Source organism: Gopherus evgoodei, chromosome 12 (assembly GCF_007399415.2).
Source record: "Gopherus evgoodei ecotype Sinaloan lineage chromosome 12, rGopEvg1_v1.p, whole genome shotgun sequence".
Taxonomy (NCBI): Eukaryota; Metazoa; Chordata; order Testudines; family Testudinidae; genus Gopherus; species Gopherus evgoodei.
Window position 1 is genome coordinate 5,966,443 of NC_044333.1, and position 15,324 is coordinate 5,981,766.

General features: G+C 43.3%; 1 protein-coding gene across 1 annotated transcript in view; it reads left to right on the plus strand.

Annotated features, from left to right (window-relative positions):
* PLEKHG4 (pleckstrin homology and RhoGEF domain containing G4) overlaps positions 1–15,324 on the plus strand; it is a 165,706-nt gene that overhangs the window by 69,467 nt on the left and 80,915 nt on the right. Inside the window, exons 9-10 of the mRNA XM_030581850.1 lie at positions 8,636–8,734; positions 11,035–11,183. Of these exons, the coding sequence (XP_030437710.1) occupies positions 8,636–8,734; positions 11,035–11,183 (248 nt within the window). The remainder of the gene's footprint in view (positions 1–8,635; positions 8,735–11,034; positions 11,184–15,324) is intronic.

Genomic DNA, 15,324 nt, shown 5'->3' on the forward strand with positions numbered 1-15,324 from the left:
CCACATGCTTCAGGGTATTCCTGTATCAATAAGAGCCACATCTGTAGTAGTACCGTTAGGTGTGATTCAGCACTTTCAGGTATGGGGGGGTTCATTTCCTTTTATCTGCGACTCCCTGCAAGGATCATCGGCAGCATGCACAAATGGGCAGTGTCTCCATTTGCGTTTGATTTGCCGAACTGTGTTTGGGATGGCATCAATTTCATGGTTTCTGCTTCCAGGGGTTTCAGCCTTGTTTCTGCCCTGATGTTATTGGGCAGGGCACAATGTAGCAATGCCTAAATGCTGAGCTGTCTATCAAGATGTCACAGATGATATTGCTGTGTCTCTGAGGCTGTCTCTCTTCATTTCAACTTACTTCAAATATAAGGCGATCAGAAACATCATCATTAAAGTTCTCTTCCCTCCCCATATAGAATCATGAAATCATGGAACTGTAGGGCTGGAAGGGCCTTCAAGAGGTCGTCTAGTTCTGCCCCATGCACGGTGGCTGAGCCAATTAAACCTAGACTGTCCCTGGCAGGTGTTTGTCCAACCTGTTCTTAAAACCACCAATGATGGGGATTCCACAGCTGCCCTGTTCCAGAGCTTAACTGCCCTGAGAGTTAGAAAGTTTTTTCTAGTATCTAAATCTGCCTTGCTGCAGATTAAACCCATTCCGTCTTGTCCTACCTTCAGTAGACATGGAGAACAATTGGTCACTATCCTCTTTGTAATAGTCCTTAGCATATTTGAAGGCTGTTACTAGATCCACCCTCAGTCTTCTTTCCTCAAGACTAAACATGCCCAGTTTTATTTTACCCTTTCCTCAGAAATCAGGTTTTCTGAACCTTTTCTCATTTTTGTTACTCTCCTCTGGACTCTTAATTTGTACATGTGTGGTGCCCAGAATTGGACACAGTACTCCAGCTGAGGCCTCACCAATGCCAAGTAGTGTCATATAATTATCTCCTAGGTCTTATATATGTCACGGGTTGGATCACAGAAACCCCTGTGGGACTGCCACCTGATGTGCCTAGACTACCTCTGAGCCCATTTTCCCTGCCAGCTTTGAACTTCAGTACCCTGCCATGTTTGAGCCAGACACGCTAGCCTGCTATAAACACAGATCCAAGTCTGAACCACGTCCCCCACAAGCTGCAGGCTTAACTGAAAACAACTTAAGAAATGGTCCTGTCTCCAGCACTCAGATACCCAGCTCCCAATGGGGTCCAACCCCCCAAAAATTCTGTTTTACCCTATATAAAGCATATACAGGGTAAACTCATAAATTGTTCGCCCTCTGTAACACTGATGGGGAGAGATGCATGGCTGTTCTCCCCCACTCAGGTATTAATACAGACTCTGGGTTAATTAATAAGTAAAAAGTGATTTTATTAAATACAGAAAATAGGATTTAAGTGGTTCCAAGTAGTAACAGACAGAACAAAGTGAATTACTAAGTAAAATAAAATAAAACACGCAAGTCTAAGCCTAACACAGTAGGAAACTAAATAAAACTTCTTTGACTGACTAACCTCCTTCTAGTCTGGGTCCAGCAATCACTCTCATCCCTGTAGTTAGTGTCCTTTATTCCAGTTTCTTTCAGGCATCTTTTGGGGTGGAGAGGCTGTTTCTTGAGCTAGCTGAAGACAAAATGGAGGGGTTTCTCAGGGGCTTATGTAGCCTCCCTCTTGTGGGTGGACACCCCTCTCTCCCCTGTGTAGAATTAGAGCTACAAGATAGAGTTCTGGAATCACATGGGCAAGTCACATGTCCATGCATGACTCAGTTCTTTACAGACCGACGCCATGTTAGCCTGAACGTTCCCAGGAAAGCTCAGATGTGGATTGGTGTCTATCAAGGTCTTTCGTTGGCCAAGTACTTCCAATTATTTGAATAATCTCTTTACGCTATGTTGACCAAATCTGCCTTAGGTGCTTTCTACAGCAAACACTTTAAATTCAAGCATAGAGCATTATAAAATATATATATATATATATAAATGATGCATGCATACAAATAGGATGAATACATTCAGTAGATATGTTACTGAGATGTTACCTGGCATATGTATCATCAAACATATTCCAGTTATGTCATATTTACATTCATAAGCATATTTCTATAAAGCATTATGGGGTGCAACGTCACAATGTACAACACTCCTCTCCATCTATGCCAGAATGATATTCATCTTTTTTTGCAACTGCATACTGAATTTGCGATCCAAAATAACCCCCAGAACCTTTACAGCAGTGCCACCACCAGCCCCTTACTCCCTGCTCTGTAATTGTGCTTTTGATTTTGTTTTTCTTCCTGCATGCAGAACTGTGCACTTGTCTTTATTGAATTTCATCACGTGCTTTCAGACCAGTTCTCTAAATTGTCAGGGTTGTTTTGAATTCTAATGCTGACCTCCAGAGTTCCCTCCCAGCTTGGCATCGTCTGCAGGTTTGATAAGCACACTCTCCACTCTATTATGCCAGTTATGAGTGAAAATATTGAATGGTTCTGGACCCAGGACTGACCCCTTCAAGGATCCCACTAGATACACCCTCCCAGTTTGACAGCGAGCCATTGAGAACTACTCTTTGAGTACAGTCTTTATCAGTTGTATTCCCACATTATAGTAATGTCTTGTAGAACAAATTTCTCTAGTTTCATTATGAAAATGTCATGTGGGGCTGTATCCAAAGCCTTATCAAAATATCAGGGGTAGCTGTGTTAGTTTGTATCCACAAAAACAACAAGGAGTCCCGTAGCACCTTAAAGACTAACAGATTTATTTGGGCATAAGCTTTCTTGGGTAAAAAACCTCACTTCTTCAGATGTACGGAGTGAAAATTACAGACTAGAATATTAAACACCTCGGCCGTCTTGATTTTTATCAGTTAGTAACTCTTCTTCCCTGCTTTGGAGAGGACTCCTTTCCTTGTTATTTAAATACATTAGGAGCAAGAGAAATACACTTTTCTTATTACCTTTTATTTCTCTTGCTAGGTGTAACTCATTTTGTGCCTTGGCCTTTCTGATTTTGTCCCTACATGTTTGTGCTATTCTTTATACTCCTCTTCAGCAAACTTGTCCATGTTTCCACTTTTTGTAGGATTCCTTTTTGATTTTCAGGTCACTAAAGAGCTCCTGATGGAGCCATATTGGCCTCTTACTATTCTTCCTATCCTTTGTGTTGGGATAATTTGCTCTTGTGCCTTTAATATTGTCTCCCTGAGAAATTTCTAGCTCTCTTGAACTTCTTTATCGCTCAGATTTTCTTCCCATAGGACTGTTCCTACCAGATCTCTGAGTTTGTTAGTCTGTTGGTTTTTTTAAGTCCATTGTCCTTATTCTGCTGCTCTCACTCCTTCCTTTCCTTAGAAGGATGAAATCTATTATTTCATGATCATTTTCATTCAAATTGTCTTCTACCTTCAGATTCCCCACCAATTCCTCCCTGTTAGAAGCATGTCTAAAATGGTTGTCTCCCTCATTATCTCCTCCACCTTCTGAAACAGAAAATTGTCCCCAGTAAGTTCCAAGAACGCTTTGGGTATGAGAGATGGTGAGGAGTAGCTAGGGAAATAAAGAATCTGGGGAAGAATACAGGATTTCAGGGCCACCTCTTGTTTCACATTTCTTACGTTTTAAGTCAGTATCTTTCCCAAAGCTGTAGCTGAGGGGGGAGTTCATAAAGGAATTTGACGGCACAGAGCCGCTAATCGATGCACTGAATGTGACCATGACCCAAGTGATAAATGTCTGTAGCTCTGCAACCACATGTCAAACACTATTTATTTAACATCTCTGATGAGCTCACCTGCTTCCTGCTCACTAATCCGTCTCCGTCTCCAGCGGGGCTGCTCACAACGTTCCAAACCTGGGAGCAGCTTCAAACAGGTCCTCGTTCTTTACAAAAATAAGAATCTGCCTGTGAATGTGGAATTTGCCCCCAGTTTTCACTGGTTATAGGCTGACGACAACAGTATTCAGACCTGGATCAATGACACTTTTAAGGGGCGATATCTCATGAACCACCATTGTCCCAGAGGAGAGCTGAGAATGCAGGTTTTCTATGGTATAAATCATTTGAATCTAGTTCTGGAAGTTTGCCAGGTGTCAGGCCTTAAAGTTGTATCACCCTGATGTGTAGAATAGCTAACTTACGACTTGTATAGAAGTCTTAAATGTGTATTCTATTTTTTCTATCACTCCAGGGTCCATACATTATAACTGAGGCAATTTAGCTTTCCCAGTGGAAGGATATGAAAACTATTCATTCTGAAACAAATCCAGATCTTAAAAGAATGTTACTAAAATCCCTCTTCTCTAAACCGTGGCACAAACAAAATCCATAGTAGCTTGGGGTGGGAATAAATTAGGTTTGTATTGGACCTGCTGTGGGATGACCTATTTCAATTCCTGGTTTGTTCACTTGTGGCTAATGCGGCCATCCCATACTCAAGACATGAAAAGCTTAATACCTTACTTGTATGTGGTGTTGTTGTAGCCATGTTGGTCCCAGGACACTAGAGAGACAAGATGGGTGAGATAATATCTTCTATTGGATCAATTTCTGTTGGTGAGAGAGACAAGCTTTCGAGATTAGGGCCTGATGAAATGCATCCTAGAATACTCAAGGAGCTAATAGAGGAGGTATCTGAGCCTCTAGCTATTATCTTTGGAAAATCATGGGAGATGGGAGAGATTCCAGAAGACTGGAAAAGGGCAAATATAGTGTCCATCTATAAAAAAGGGAAATAAAAACAACCCAGGAAACTGCAGACCAGTTAGTTTAACTTCTGTGCCAGGGAAGATAATGGAGCAAGTAATTAAGGAAATCATCTGCAAACACTTGGAAGGTGGTAAGGTGATAGGGAATAACCAGCATGGATTTGTAAAGAACAAATTGTGTCAAACCAATCTGATAGCTTTCTTTGATAGGATAACGAGTCTTGTGGATAAGAAAGAAGCGATGGATGTGGTATGCCTAGACTTTAGTAAGGCATTTGATACGGTCTCGCATGATATTCTTATCGATAAACTAGGCAAATACAATTTAGATGGGGCTACTATAAGGTGGGTGCATAACTGGCTGGATAACTGTACTCAGAGAATAGTTGTTAATGGTTCCCAATCCTGCTGGAAAGGTGTAACAAGTGGGGTCCCGCAGGGGTCTGTTTTGGGACCGGCTCTGTTCAATATCTTCATCAATGACTTAGCAGCAAAGAATCCTGTGGCACCTTATAGACTAACAGACGTTTTGGAGCATGAGCTTTCGTGGGTGAATACCCACTTCCTCAGATGCATGTAATGGAAATATCCAGGGGCAGGTATATATATGTGTGCTAGCAAGCAAGCTAGAGATAACGAGGTCAGTTCAATCAGGGAGGATGAGGCCCTGTTCTAGCAGTTGAGGTGTGAAAACCAAGAGAGGAGAAACTGGTTCTGTAATTGGCAAGCCATTCACAGTCTTTGTTCAATCCTGAGCTGATGGTGTCAAATTTGCAGATGAACTGAAGCTCAGCAGTTTCTCTTTGAAGTCTGGTCCTGAAGTTTTTTTGCTGCAGGATGGCCACCTTAAGGTCTGCTATAGTGTGGCCAGGGAGGTTGAAGTGCTCTCCTACAGGTTTTTGTATATTGCCATTCCTAATGTCTGATTTGTGTCCATTTATCCTTTTCCGTAGAGACTGTCCAGTTTGGCCGATGTACATAGCAGAGGGGCATTGCTGGCATATGATGGCGTATATTACATTGGTGGATATGCAGGTGAATGAACCAGTGATGGTGTGGCTGATCTGGTTAGGTCCTGTGATGGTGTCGCTGGTGTAGATATGTGGGCAGAGTTGGCATCGAGGTTTGTTGCATGGATTGGTTCCTGAGCAAGAGTTATTATGGTGTGGTGTGCAGTTACTGGTGAGAATATGTTTCAGGTTGGCAGGTTGTCTGTGGGCAAGGATTGGCCTGCCACCCAAGGCCTGTGAAAGTGTGGGATCATTGTCCAGGATGGGTTGTAGATCCTTGATGATGCGTTGGAGGGGTTTTAGCTGGGGGCTGTATGTGATGGCCAGTGGAGTCCTGTTGGTTTCTCTCTTGAGTTTGTCTTGCAGTAGGAGGCTTCTGGGTACACGTCTGGCTCTGTTGATCTGTTTCCTTATTTCCTCGTGCGGGTATTGTAGTTTTGAGAATGCTTGGTGGAGATTTTGTAGGTGTTGGTCTCTGTCTGAGGGGTTAGAGCAGATGCGGTTGTAAGCAGATGTAGGTCCATCACAGGACCTAACCAGATCAGCCACACCATCACTGGTTCATTCACCTGCATATCCACCAATGTAATATACGCCATCATATGCCAGCAATGCCCCTCTGCTATGTACATCGGCCAAACTGGACAGTCTCTACGGAAAAGGATAAATGGACACAAATCAGACATTAGGAATGGCAATATACAAAAACCTGTAGGAGAGCACTTCAACCTCCCTGGCCACACTATAGCAGACCTTAAGGTGGCCATCCTGCAGCAAAAAAACTTCAGGACCAGACTTCAAAGAGAAACTGCTGAGCTTCAGTTCATCTGCAAATTTGACACCATCAGCTCAGGATTGAACAAAGACTGTGAATGGCTTGCCAATTACAGAACCAGTTTCTCCTCTCTTGGTTTTCACACCTCAACTGCTAGAACAGGGCCTCATCCTCCCTGATTGAGCTGACCTCGTTATCTCTAGCTTGCTTGCTAGCACACATATATATACCTGCCCCTGGATATTTCCATTACATGCATCTGAGGAAGTGGGTATTCACCCACGAAAGCTCATGCTCCAAAACGTCTGTTAGTCTATAAGGTGCCACAGGATTCTTTGCTGCTTTTACAGATCCAGACTAACACGGCTACCCTCTGATCAATGACTTAGATATTGGCATAGAAAGTACGCTTATTAAGTTTGCACGTGATACCAAACTGGGAGGGATTGCAACTGCTTTGGAGGACAGGGTCATAATTCAGAATGATCTGGACAAATTGGAAAAATGGTCTGAGGTAAACTGGATGAAGTTTAATAAAGACAAATGCAAAGTGCTCCACTTAGGAAGGAAAAATCAGTTTCACACATACAGAATGGGAAGAGACTGTCTAGGAAGGAGTACGGCAGAAAGGGATCTAGGGATTATAGTGGACCACAAGCTAAATATGAGTCAACAGTGTGATGCTGTTGCAAAAAAAGCAAATGTGATTCTGGGATGCATTAACAGGTGTGTTGTGAGCAAGACGCGAGAAGTCATTCTTCCACTCTACTCTGCGCTGGTCAGGCCTCAATTGGAGTATTATGTCCAGTTCTGGGCACCGCATTTCAAGAAAGCTGTGGAGAAATTGGAGAGGGTCCAGAGAAGAGCAACAAGAATGATTAAAGGTCTTGAGAACATGACCTGCGAAGGAAGACTGAAAGAATTGGGTTTGTTTAGTTTGGAAAAGAGAAGACTGAGAGGGGACATGATAGCAGTTTTCAGGTATCTGAAAGGGTGTCATAAGGAGGAGGGAGAAAACTTGTTCACCTTAGCCTCTAAATGATAGAACAAGAAGCAATGGGCTTAAACTGCAGCAAGGGAGATATAGGTTGGACATTAGGAAAAAGTTCCTAACTGTCAGGGTGGTTAAGCACTGGAATAAATTGCCTAGGGAGGTTGTGGAATCTCCATCTCTGGAGATATTTAAGAGTAGGTTAGATAAATGTCTGTCTGGGATGGTCTAGACAGTATTTGGTCCTGCCACGAGGGCAGGGGACTGGACTCGATGACCTCTCGAGATCCCTTCCACTCCTAGAGTCTATGAATCTATTACACGGAGATCTCCAGGTCTGACCTGAAGATATTACCTCACCCACCTTATCTCTCTAATACCATGCTGTCACAGGTCCCATTCGAACACCCCCTTCAGGCTACCACTGGACTGCTGTGAGGGAACCCAAGCCTCTGGATCCTGGGTGTTTTAAACCTCTGGAGCCTAAATGGAGCCCAACCATTGTCCCAGTCTTTGGGGTCCATAGGCACAGCCTCAGGGTGCAGACCCTGTATCTGTCACCCCGCACTGAGAACTTGCTGCTCAACCCTTGGTTCACTGCTGACCCTTCAGGCTCCCCCATAGTTTAACACAACGAAGGAGTGAGCCTCCTGGGTTACAGCTGAAATGTTGCGGGAGGCATGGGGCATATAACACACAGAGACTTCTCACCGGAATCTAGCATCATTGCTCACTTACTTGACAGCTAAAGCACAAGCAGTACAGCTCATATACAGCACAACCAACCCTAACTGCAGTGCCCCTCAATAGCTTGCCCTTCTCTGGGGAGTCCTGGGGGACCATTGGTGGTTCAGGAAGGCAGGCAGGGTCCTCTGACTCATGAGGATTATACTTGTTGGGTTGCTTCTTCCTCTTGGAGTCTTTCAGCCCAGCTTTCCATGATCCAACAGTTTTCATAAGAGCAACTTTGTCGTATTAACCAGAATTCGTAAGTTTCACAGACAGAGCCCTGAACCCATCATACACCATGCCATCGCTCCACTCGAGATTTCCACCACTCCCTAGAGCTCCCTGCAAGCTGCTATTTCTCTTCTGCCCCGAAGAAAACCATGCTGACAGTAACCTTTGCCTTGTTCCTTTCCCCTTCAGAAACTGGAGCATTTGCTACAAGGATGTCAGGGTGCTTGTGCTTTCCTGCAGGGGGCCATTCAGAGGGTGGAGTCCTGTAGATTACCAGAAAGAGCTGAGGTAAGTGTTGTCTTCTAGTGCCAGACAAAGGCACAACAAACAGGATGCTAGACAGGGGCTGCCAGGCTGAAATTTTAATGCTATAATGGCATCTCATGCTAAATGTTGCATTTTAAAAAAAATGAATACTCAAATTCTCAGTAAATTAGGGCAGAGCAAAGATCTTAAAGTTAAACAACTGGTGTCCAAATGGCTAAGTGTTTGTATGGAGATTGGGAAGATGGGACTTCATATCTGGATTAGAGAAAAATGGATTAAAAAGAGCAATTAAATTTTACCATCAAAGTAAAGTCACATTGACATAGGTTAGCTCTCTGCATCCTGGCCCTAATCCGAGGCCCCTCCCTCTCTAGCAGTGAGCTGGCTATTCTAATGTTTGTTCTGGGGCTCAGATTTCTAACGAGAACAAGTACAGAAAAGAACTGGGCGAGACTAGACGCATATAGAGAAAAAATCCAGTGTTGTGAAAAGGAAATGCCAAAAGAGACTAAGATCTCCATGCTGCCATGGAAGAGGACATTGAAGAAAGAGAGAAACCCAGCAGTGGAGCATCATGAAGGCTTTTCCAGGGTTAATTTCTAGCTTTCTTTTCATTCCTCTCTGGATGCACTTTTGCTTAAAAGCTCATTCTTATTGTTCTTTTCCCTGTTACAATAAGCAGACCCAGTCTGGTGTCTGGCCACGAGTTAGTTGGTATTACTCCCATCTATGTAACCTTGTCATTGTCCCAGTGCTGGGGGAGATTTCCACTCAATCAGCTTTGCGATGATATGCCAGTGTGGTTTGTAATGGGATTTCTAGCTGTTAAAGGTTCATACATTTGAGTAAAGTGAGTCTCTGATGACCATCTTCATGTCCAAAGAGAGTACTGATTTGTCTGCAATAAGTGCCTTGGTGCTGTCATTATTAGAAACCCCTCAGGGAAGGGCATTGTTCTGAGGGGTGTCATCTCATTGGTCTTTCCGAAGAGCCTGCTGCCTGACCAGAGGAAAGGAGTTAACTGATGAGATATTGATTTCAGTGGGAAAGAAAGCAGTGCCGTACAGTCCATATCCTTTCCAGTCTGTGCTTTCAAGCACAGAGAGAGGGGGTAGCAGGAGTACGATAAAAGGAAGGCAAGGAGAACAGGACAAATTGTTCTCTCTGCAGTTACCATTCAGTAGCTTAGATTTTCAATTAACCATGCCAGTCAAATGGAAGCTAGTTTAGAGTGAGGAAAGATCAGGCCTTGCCAGAAGGCAAACGTGAAACAAAGAGCCTTTAATTACAGCACTGTGCCTGTCACTTGTTCCCAAGATTTATTGTCATGGCGGTTGACATCTAAAACTGCAAAATCCTGCCTAGGAGGCAGCCTCCTCTAAGGCTTGTTTGTACAAGAGCTTGTGGGGTTTGACGCTGGTAAAATGGACACTGAAAAAATCTCCCTCCTTCTCTTGAGTGTAATTCTGCAGCTGTAAAAAGCCCTACATCAGTATGACTGCAGTGTAGCTTTCTCTTACTAAGCCCAAAATGTATTTCCAAGGTACACATGAGTTATACCAATTATGTAACCCTGTCATTGTGCAAGCAGCTAAAATGTACTGCCAGGCATCCTGTCCTCCAGCAGAGAGTGTCAAAGATGCTGTACCAGATCTTTCCTCCTCCTGCATGCGCATCCACCAACACCATGTGCAGGGGCGGCTCCAGGCACCAGCATGCCAAGTATGTGCCTGGGGCGGCAAGCCACGGTGACACTCTGCTGGTCGCCACGAGGGCGGCAGGCAGGTTGCCTTCGGTGGCATGCCTGCGGAGGGTCTGCTGGTCCCGCACAGGCATGCTGCCAAATCCGCGGGATCGGGAACCTCCCACAGGCAAACCGCCGAAGGCAGCCTGCCTGCCGTGCTTGGGGCAGCAAAATACCTAGAGCCGCCCCTGACCATGTGCCATCAGAGATGAACCTGTTGCCAGTACTTGGGGTGCAGTGAGGTCCATCACTTGGAGATGATGGGCTATCATGCAATGGCTTTGGGTAGCAAAATGAGGATGAGCTGGAAGGCTTCTCTTTGTAGAGCCAAATCAGTCAAACGAACGCTGTGAGCAAAACACCACTATAACATTGTTCTTGGCAGCCTGGACAGACAGGCGGTGGACTGAAAGGGCAATGGGGACTGAATTTCCCCCTCCAGCGTTTAGAGAGGAGGCTTTTCAAGGGTAGGGTTGAGATGTACCATTGGGACAGGATATGTTTTCTTTGTTCTGCTAATGCCCGTACATTGTAACAGCTAAATTACTGTATTTGCTTTGCTCTTCTAACTCCTCAGGAGGCCGGTGTTTTGTTGAGGAATTATAGGCAATTAATGAAGAACGTCCTTGATGACACGCGGCTGGTTAAACTGCAGCTGGAGGGTGGAGCTCTTCTGGCTAGGCTGAGGAAGGAGGAGTCCTGTGTTACTGTCACTGAGGACTACAGGTGAGTCCGTGGGAAGGCAGGGAAGAAGGAGAGGAAGTCAAACAAAGGCAGACAGAGACTGTTTGTGGAAAAAGGTTAAAAAGCTCTACAAGCAAAAAGTCCCCGTGCAATTCCCGCTTTGACGGGTGTTTGGGGAAAACAGCAGAAATTAATAATGTGATGAATATACTTTTTTCTGATTTTTTTTTCAAATACCAAGAACCGTCTTGTCTCTTTAAAATTCCTACTGACCTGCAGGGTAGATTCCTCTAGATAACACTGATCTCCATTTTAAAACCAAACCCTTTCCTGTGCAGGGGTGGACTGCTCCTGTCCAGAATTATGCTTGGATTTCATCTGCATACCACAAATGTCTTGCAAAATTGCCTTAAGCGGTGATCCCAGCAGTGTTTATATGTTAAATTAACACAGCTTCAAACTAAACTAAAACAGCTTCTTTTACAGAGAGATTTTCTGGCCTATATATAATGGTATATTTTGCGCTGTGCCGAGCTCTGGTCTCCTTGGCTGTAGCTGCAGTTTGCACCCATAAGTGATGTTCCTTGCATGAGTGAATCATGAAATCAGTTGTGGCGCAAATGTCAGTAGTTGCAGTTCTCTCAGATTTGCACCTCTCTTTTGCATTATTATTGTTCACTAGTAGCTGAAAGTCTGAGCTGTGGCCCCGGGTTTGACAGTCGGGCCAAGCAATCCGCTCTGTGCAGTCTCCCTCATGCAACTAGTGAAATTGTGGCATGCAGATTAGCTGCAGAGTAAGGGTTGACATTAGTTGAGTTGCCTCTGATGTCACAGTGATCTAGGACTCTTGGCATGGCACAGATTCATGCCCTACTGTAGCTGTACACCGCATGAGTGTAATTCGTAAAGTCAAAATGGCTGAAACCTTAAAAATGGGACAGTAACAGGCCATGAGTCCCAGTGATGCCACAACCTGGTGATATTCTGAAGGAAAAGCGCTCCAAACCGTGCTGTTTTCATGCTTTACATTCACTGTATACCTGCCTCTGGAAATTTCCATTCCATGTGTCTGACGAAGTGGGTATTCACCCATGAAAGCTCATGCTCCAATACGTCTTAGTCTATAAGGTGCCACAGGACTCTTGGTTGCTATTGACTGTACAGACATTCTAGGCTTCAGAGTGACAGTCCTGGAAACGTATCATATAGATTCTCTGTATTACTGTCTTACCTAGGAGCCCAAGTCCTGGACCGGGACTCTGTTGTGCTAGGTGCTGTACAAACAGAACAGAGGCATGCCTCCTGCCCCCAAGAATTTACAATTAAAGTGAAAGACAAGAGACAACAGCTAGATACAGACAAAACAGATGCGGGAGGAAACAATGAGACGATAGTAACCAAATGTTTTGTAGGCATCATAACAAAGAGTTTTAAAGATGTTAATGAGTTAGTTATGTGGATGTTTATGGGAGCTCGTCCCAAGTGTGAAGGGCAGCAAAGGAGGAAGCATGAAGGTACTTGTTTGAAAATCTAACAAGTGGACTGTGGAGCCTGGTATCATGGGGCGATTGCAGGCAGGAATCAAGTTACTTGGCATCATTGGCTTTTGTAAAGGGAAATTATGCCTCACCAATCAGAATTCTTTGAGGGGGTCAACAAACACGGCAGGGGCGATTTCAGTGGATACAGTGTACTTGAACTTTCAGAAAGCATTTGAGAAAGTCCCTCACCAAAGGCTCATAAGCAAAATAAGCAGTCATGGGATAAGAAGGAAGGTTCTCTCATGGATCAGTAACTGGTTAAAAGATACTAAACAAAGGGTAGGAATAAATGACCAGTTTTCACAGTGGAGAGAGGTAAATAGTGGTGTCCCCCAGCTGTCTGTACAGGGACCAGTGCTGGTCAACATACTCTGGAAAAAGGAGTAAACAGTGGGATGGCAAAATTTGCAGACAATACAAAATTACTCAAGACTAGCTTAGTTCAAAGCAGGGCTGTCAAACGATTAAAAAAATTAATCGCGAATAATCGCACTGTTAAACTATAATAGAATACTATTTATATAAATATTTTTGGATGTTTTCCACTTTTTCAAATATATTGATATCCATTACAACACAGAATACAAAGTGTACAGTGCTCACTTTATACTTACTTATTATAAATATTTGCACTGTAAAAATAAAAGAAATAGTATTTTTCAATTCACTTAATACAAGTCCTGTAGTGCAATCTCTTTATCATGAAAGTTGAACTTACAAATCTAGAATTATGTACAAAAAAACTGCATTCAAAAATAAAACAATGTAAAACTTTAGAGCTTACAACTCCACTCAGTCCTACTTCTTGTTCAGCCAATCGCTTAGACAAACAAGTTTATTTACATTTGCAGGAGGTAATGCTGCCTGCTTCTTGTTTACAAAGTCACCTGAAAGTGAGAAGCGACATTCTCATGGCACTATTGTAGCTGGCATTGCAAAATATTTACATGCCAGATGCACTGAAGATTCATATGTCCCTTCATTCTTCAACCACCCTTCCAGTGGACATGCGTCCATGCTGATGATGGATTCTGCTCGATAACGATCCAAAGCAGTGCAGACCAACACACATTCATTTTCATTATCTGAGTCAGATGCCACCAGCAGAAGGTTGATTTTCTTTTTCAGTGGTTTGGGTTCTGTAGTTTCTGCATCAGAGTGTTGCTCTTTTAAGACTTCTAAAAGCATGCTCCATACCCCATCCCGATCAGATTTTGGAAGTCTCTCCAGATTTTTAAATCTTGGGTCGAGTGCTGTAGCATCTTGAGAAATCTCACATTGATACCTTCTTTGTGTTTTGTCAAATCAGCAGTGAAAGTGTTCTTAAAATGAACAACATGTGCTGGGTCATCATCTCAGACTCCCATAACATGAAATATATGGCAGAATGTGGGTAAAACACAGAGCAGGAGACATGCAATTCTCCCCCAAGGACTTCAGTCACAAATTTAATTAATACGATGTTTTTGTAACTAGCATCATCAGCATGTCCTCTGGAATGGTGGCCAAAGCATGAAGGGGCATACGAATGTTTAGCATATCTGGCATGTAAATACCTTGCAACGCCAGCTACAAAAGTGCCATGCAAATGCCTGTTCTCACTGTCAGGTGACATTGTAAATAAGAAGCGGGCAGCACATCTCCCATAAATGTAAACAAACTTGTTTGTCTTAGCGATTGGATGAATAAGAAGTAGGACTGAGTGGACTTGTAGGCTCTGAAGTTTTATAATGTTTTGTTTTTGAGTGCAGTTATGTAACCAAAAAAATCTACATTTGTAAGTTGAGTTTTCACGATAAAGAGATTGCACTACAGTACTTGTATGAAGTGAACTGAAAAATACTATTTCTTTTGTTTATCATTTTTACAGTGCAAATATTTGTAATAAAAGTAATATAGTGCATACTACACTCTTTGTATTCTCTGTTGTATTTGAAAATGTAGAAAAACATCAAAAATATTTTATAAATTTAACAGTGCGATTAAAGCTGTGATTAATCGCAATACATTTTTTGTAATCGTGATTAATTTTTTGAGTTAATTGCGTGACTTAACTGCTATTAATCGACAGCTGTCATTTAAAGCTAACTGCGAAGAGTTACAAGGGATATCACTTGACTGAAGGATAAAATGGAAGATGAAATTCAATATTTTGCAAATGAGCTGCAGAGAGAGAAAGATGAAGAGGTCATGGATGGCTGAGATTTTTGTGGAGATGGAGTAGCAAGAAAAGGGGAACTGCAGAGGCAAGGAGGGAGAAAGGTGTGAAGTTAGGAATGGTGACGTGAGAGGGGACAGGAGGGGGAGAGGTTGGGTTTGGAGAGAGGGCCAGGGTTGGTCCTTCAGAAGTAAGGAAATGAAGGGTGTGGGACCTAGATTGTGCTTGTGGGAAGAGGGGGAGATTGGAGTGGAGAGGGGAAGAGGAGCAGGTAGAGTGATGTGAGCTATAGAGGAGAGGAAGGAAAGGAAAATGGAGCCAATGGGAAATTTAGGGAAAAGAATATCCCATTTATAATTTTTAATGGGGTTAATAAAATGCTATCTGGCGTGTACTGGAACATGTCACTTTAGCAAAGAAAATAAATGCTCAAACTAGTTGGGTCGGGGGGGAGGGAAGCAACGGAGCCTCTCTCTAAAAGCAG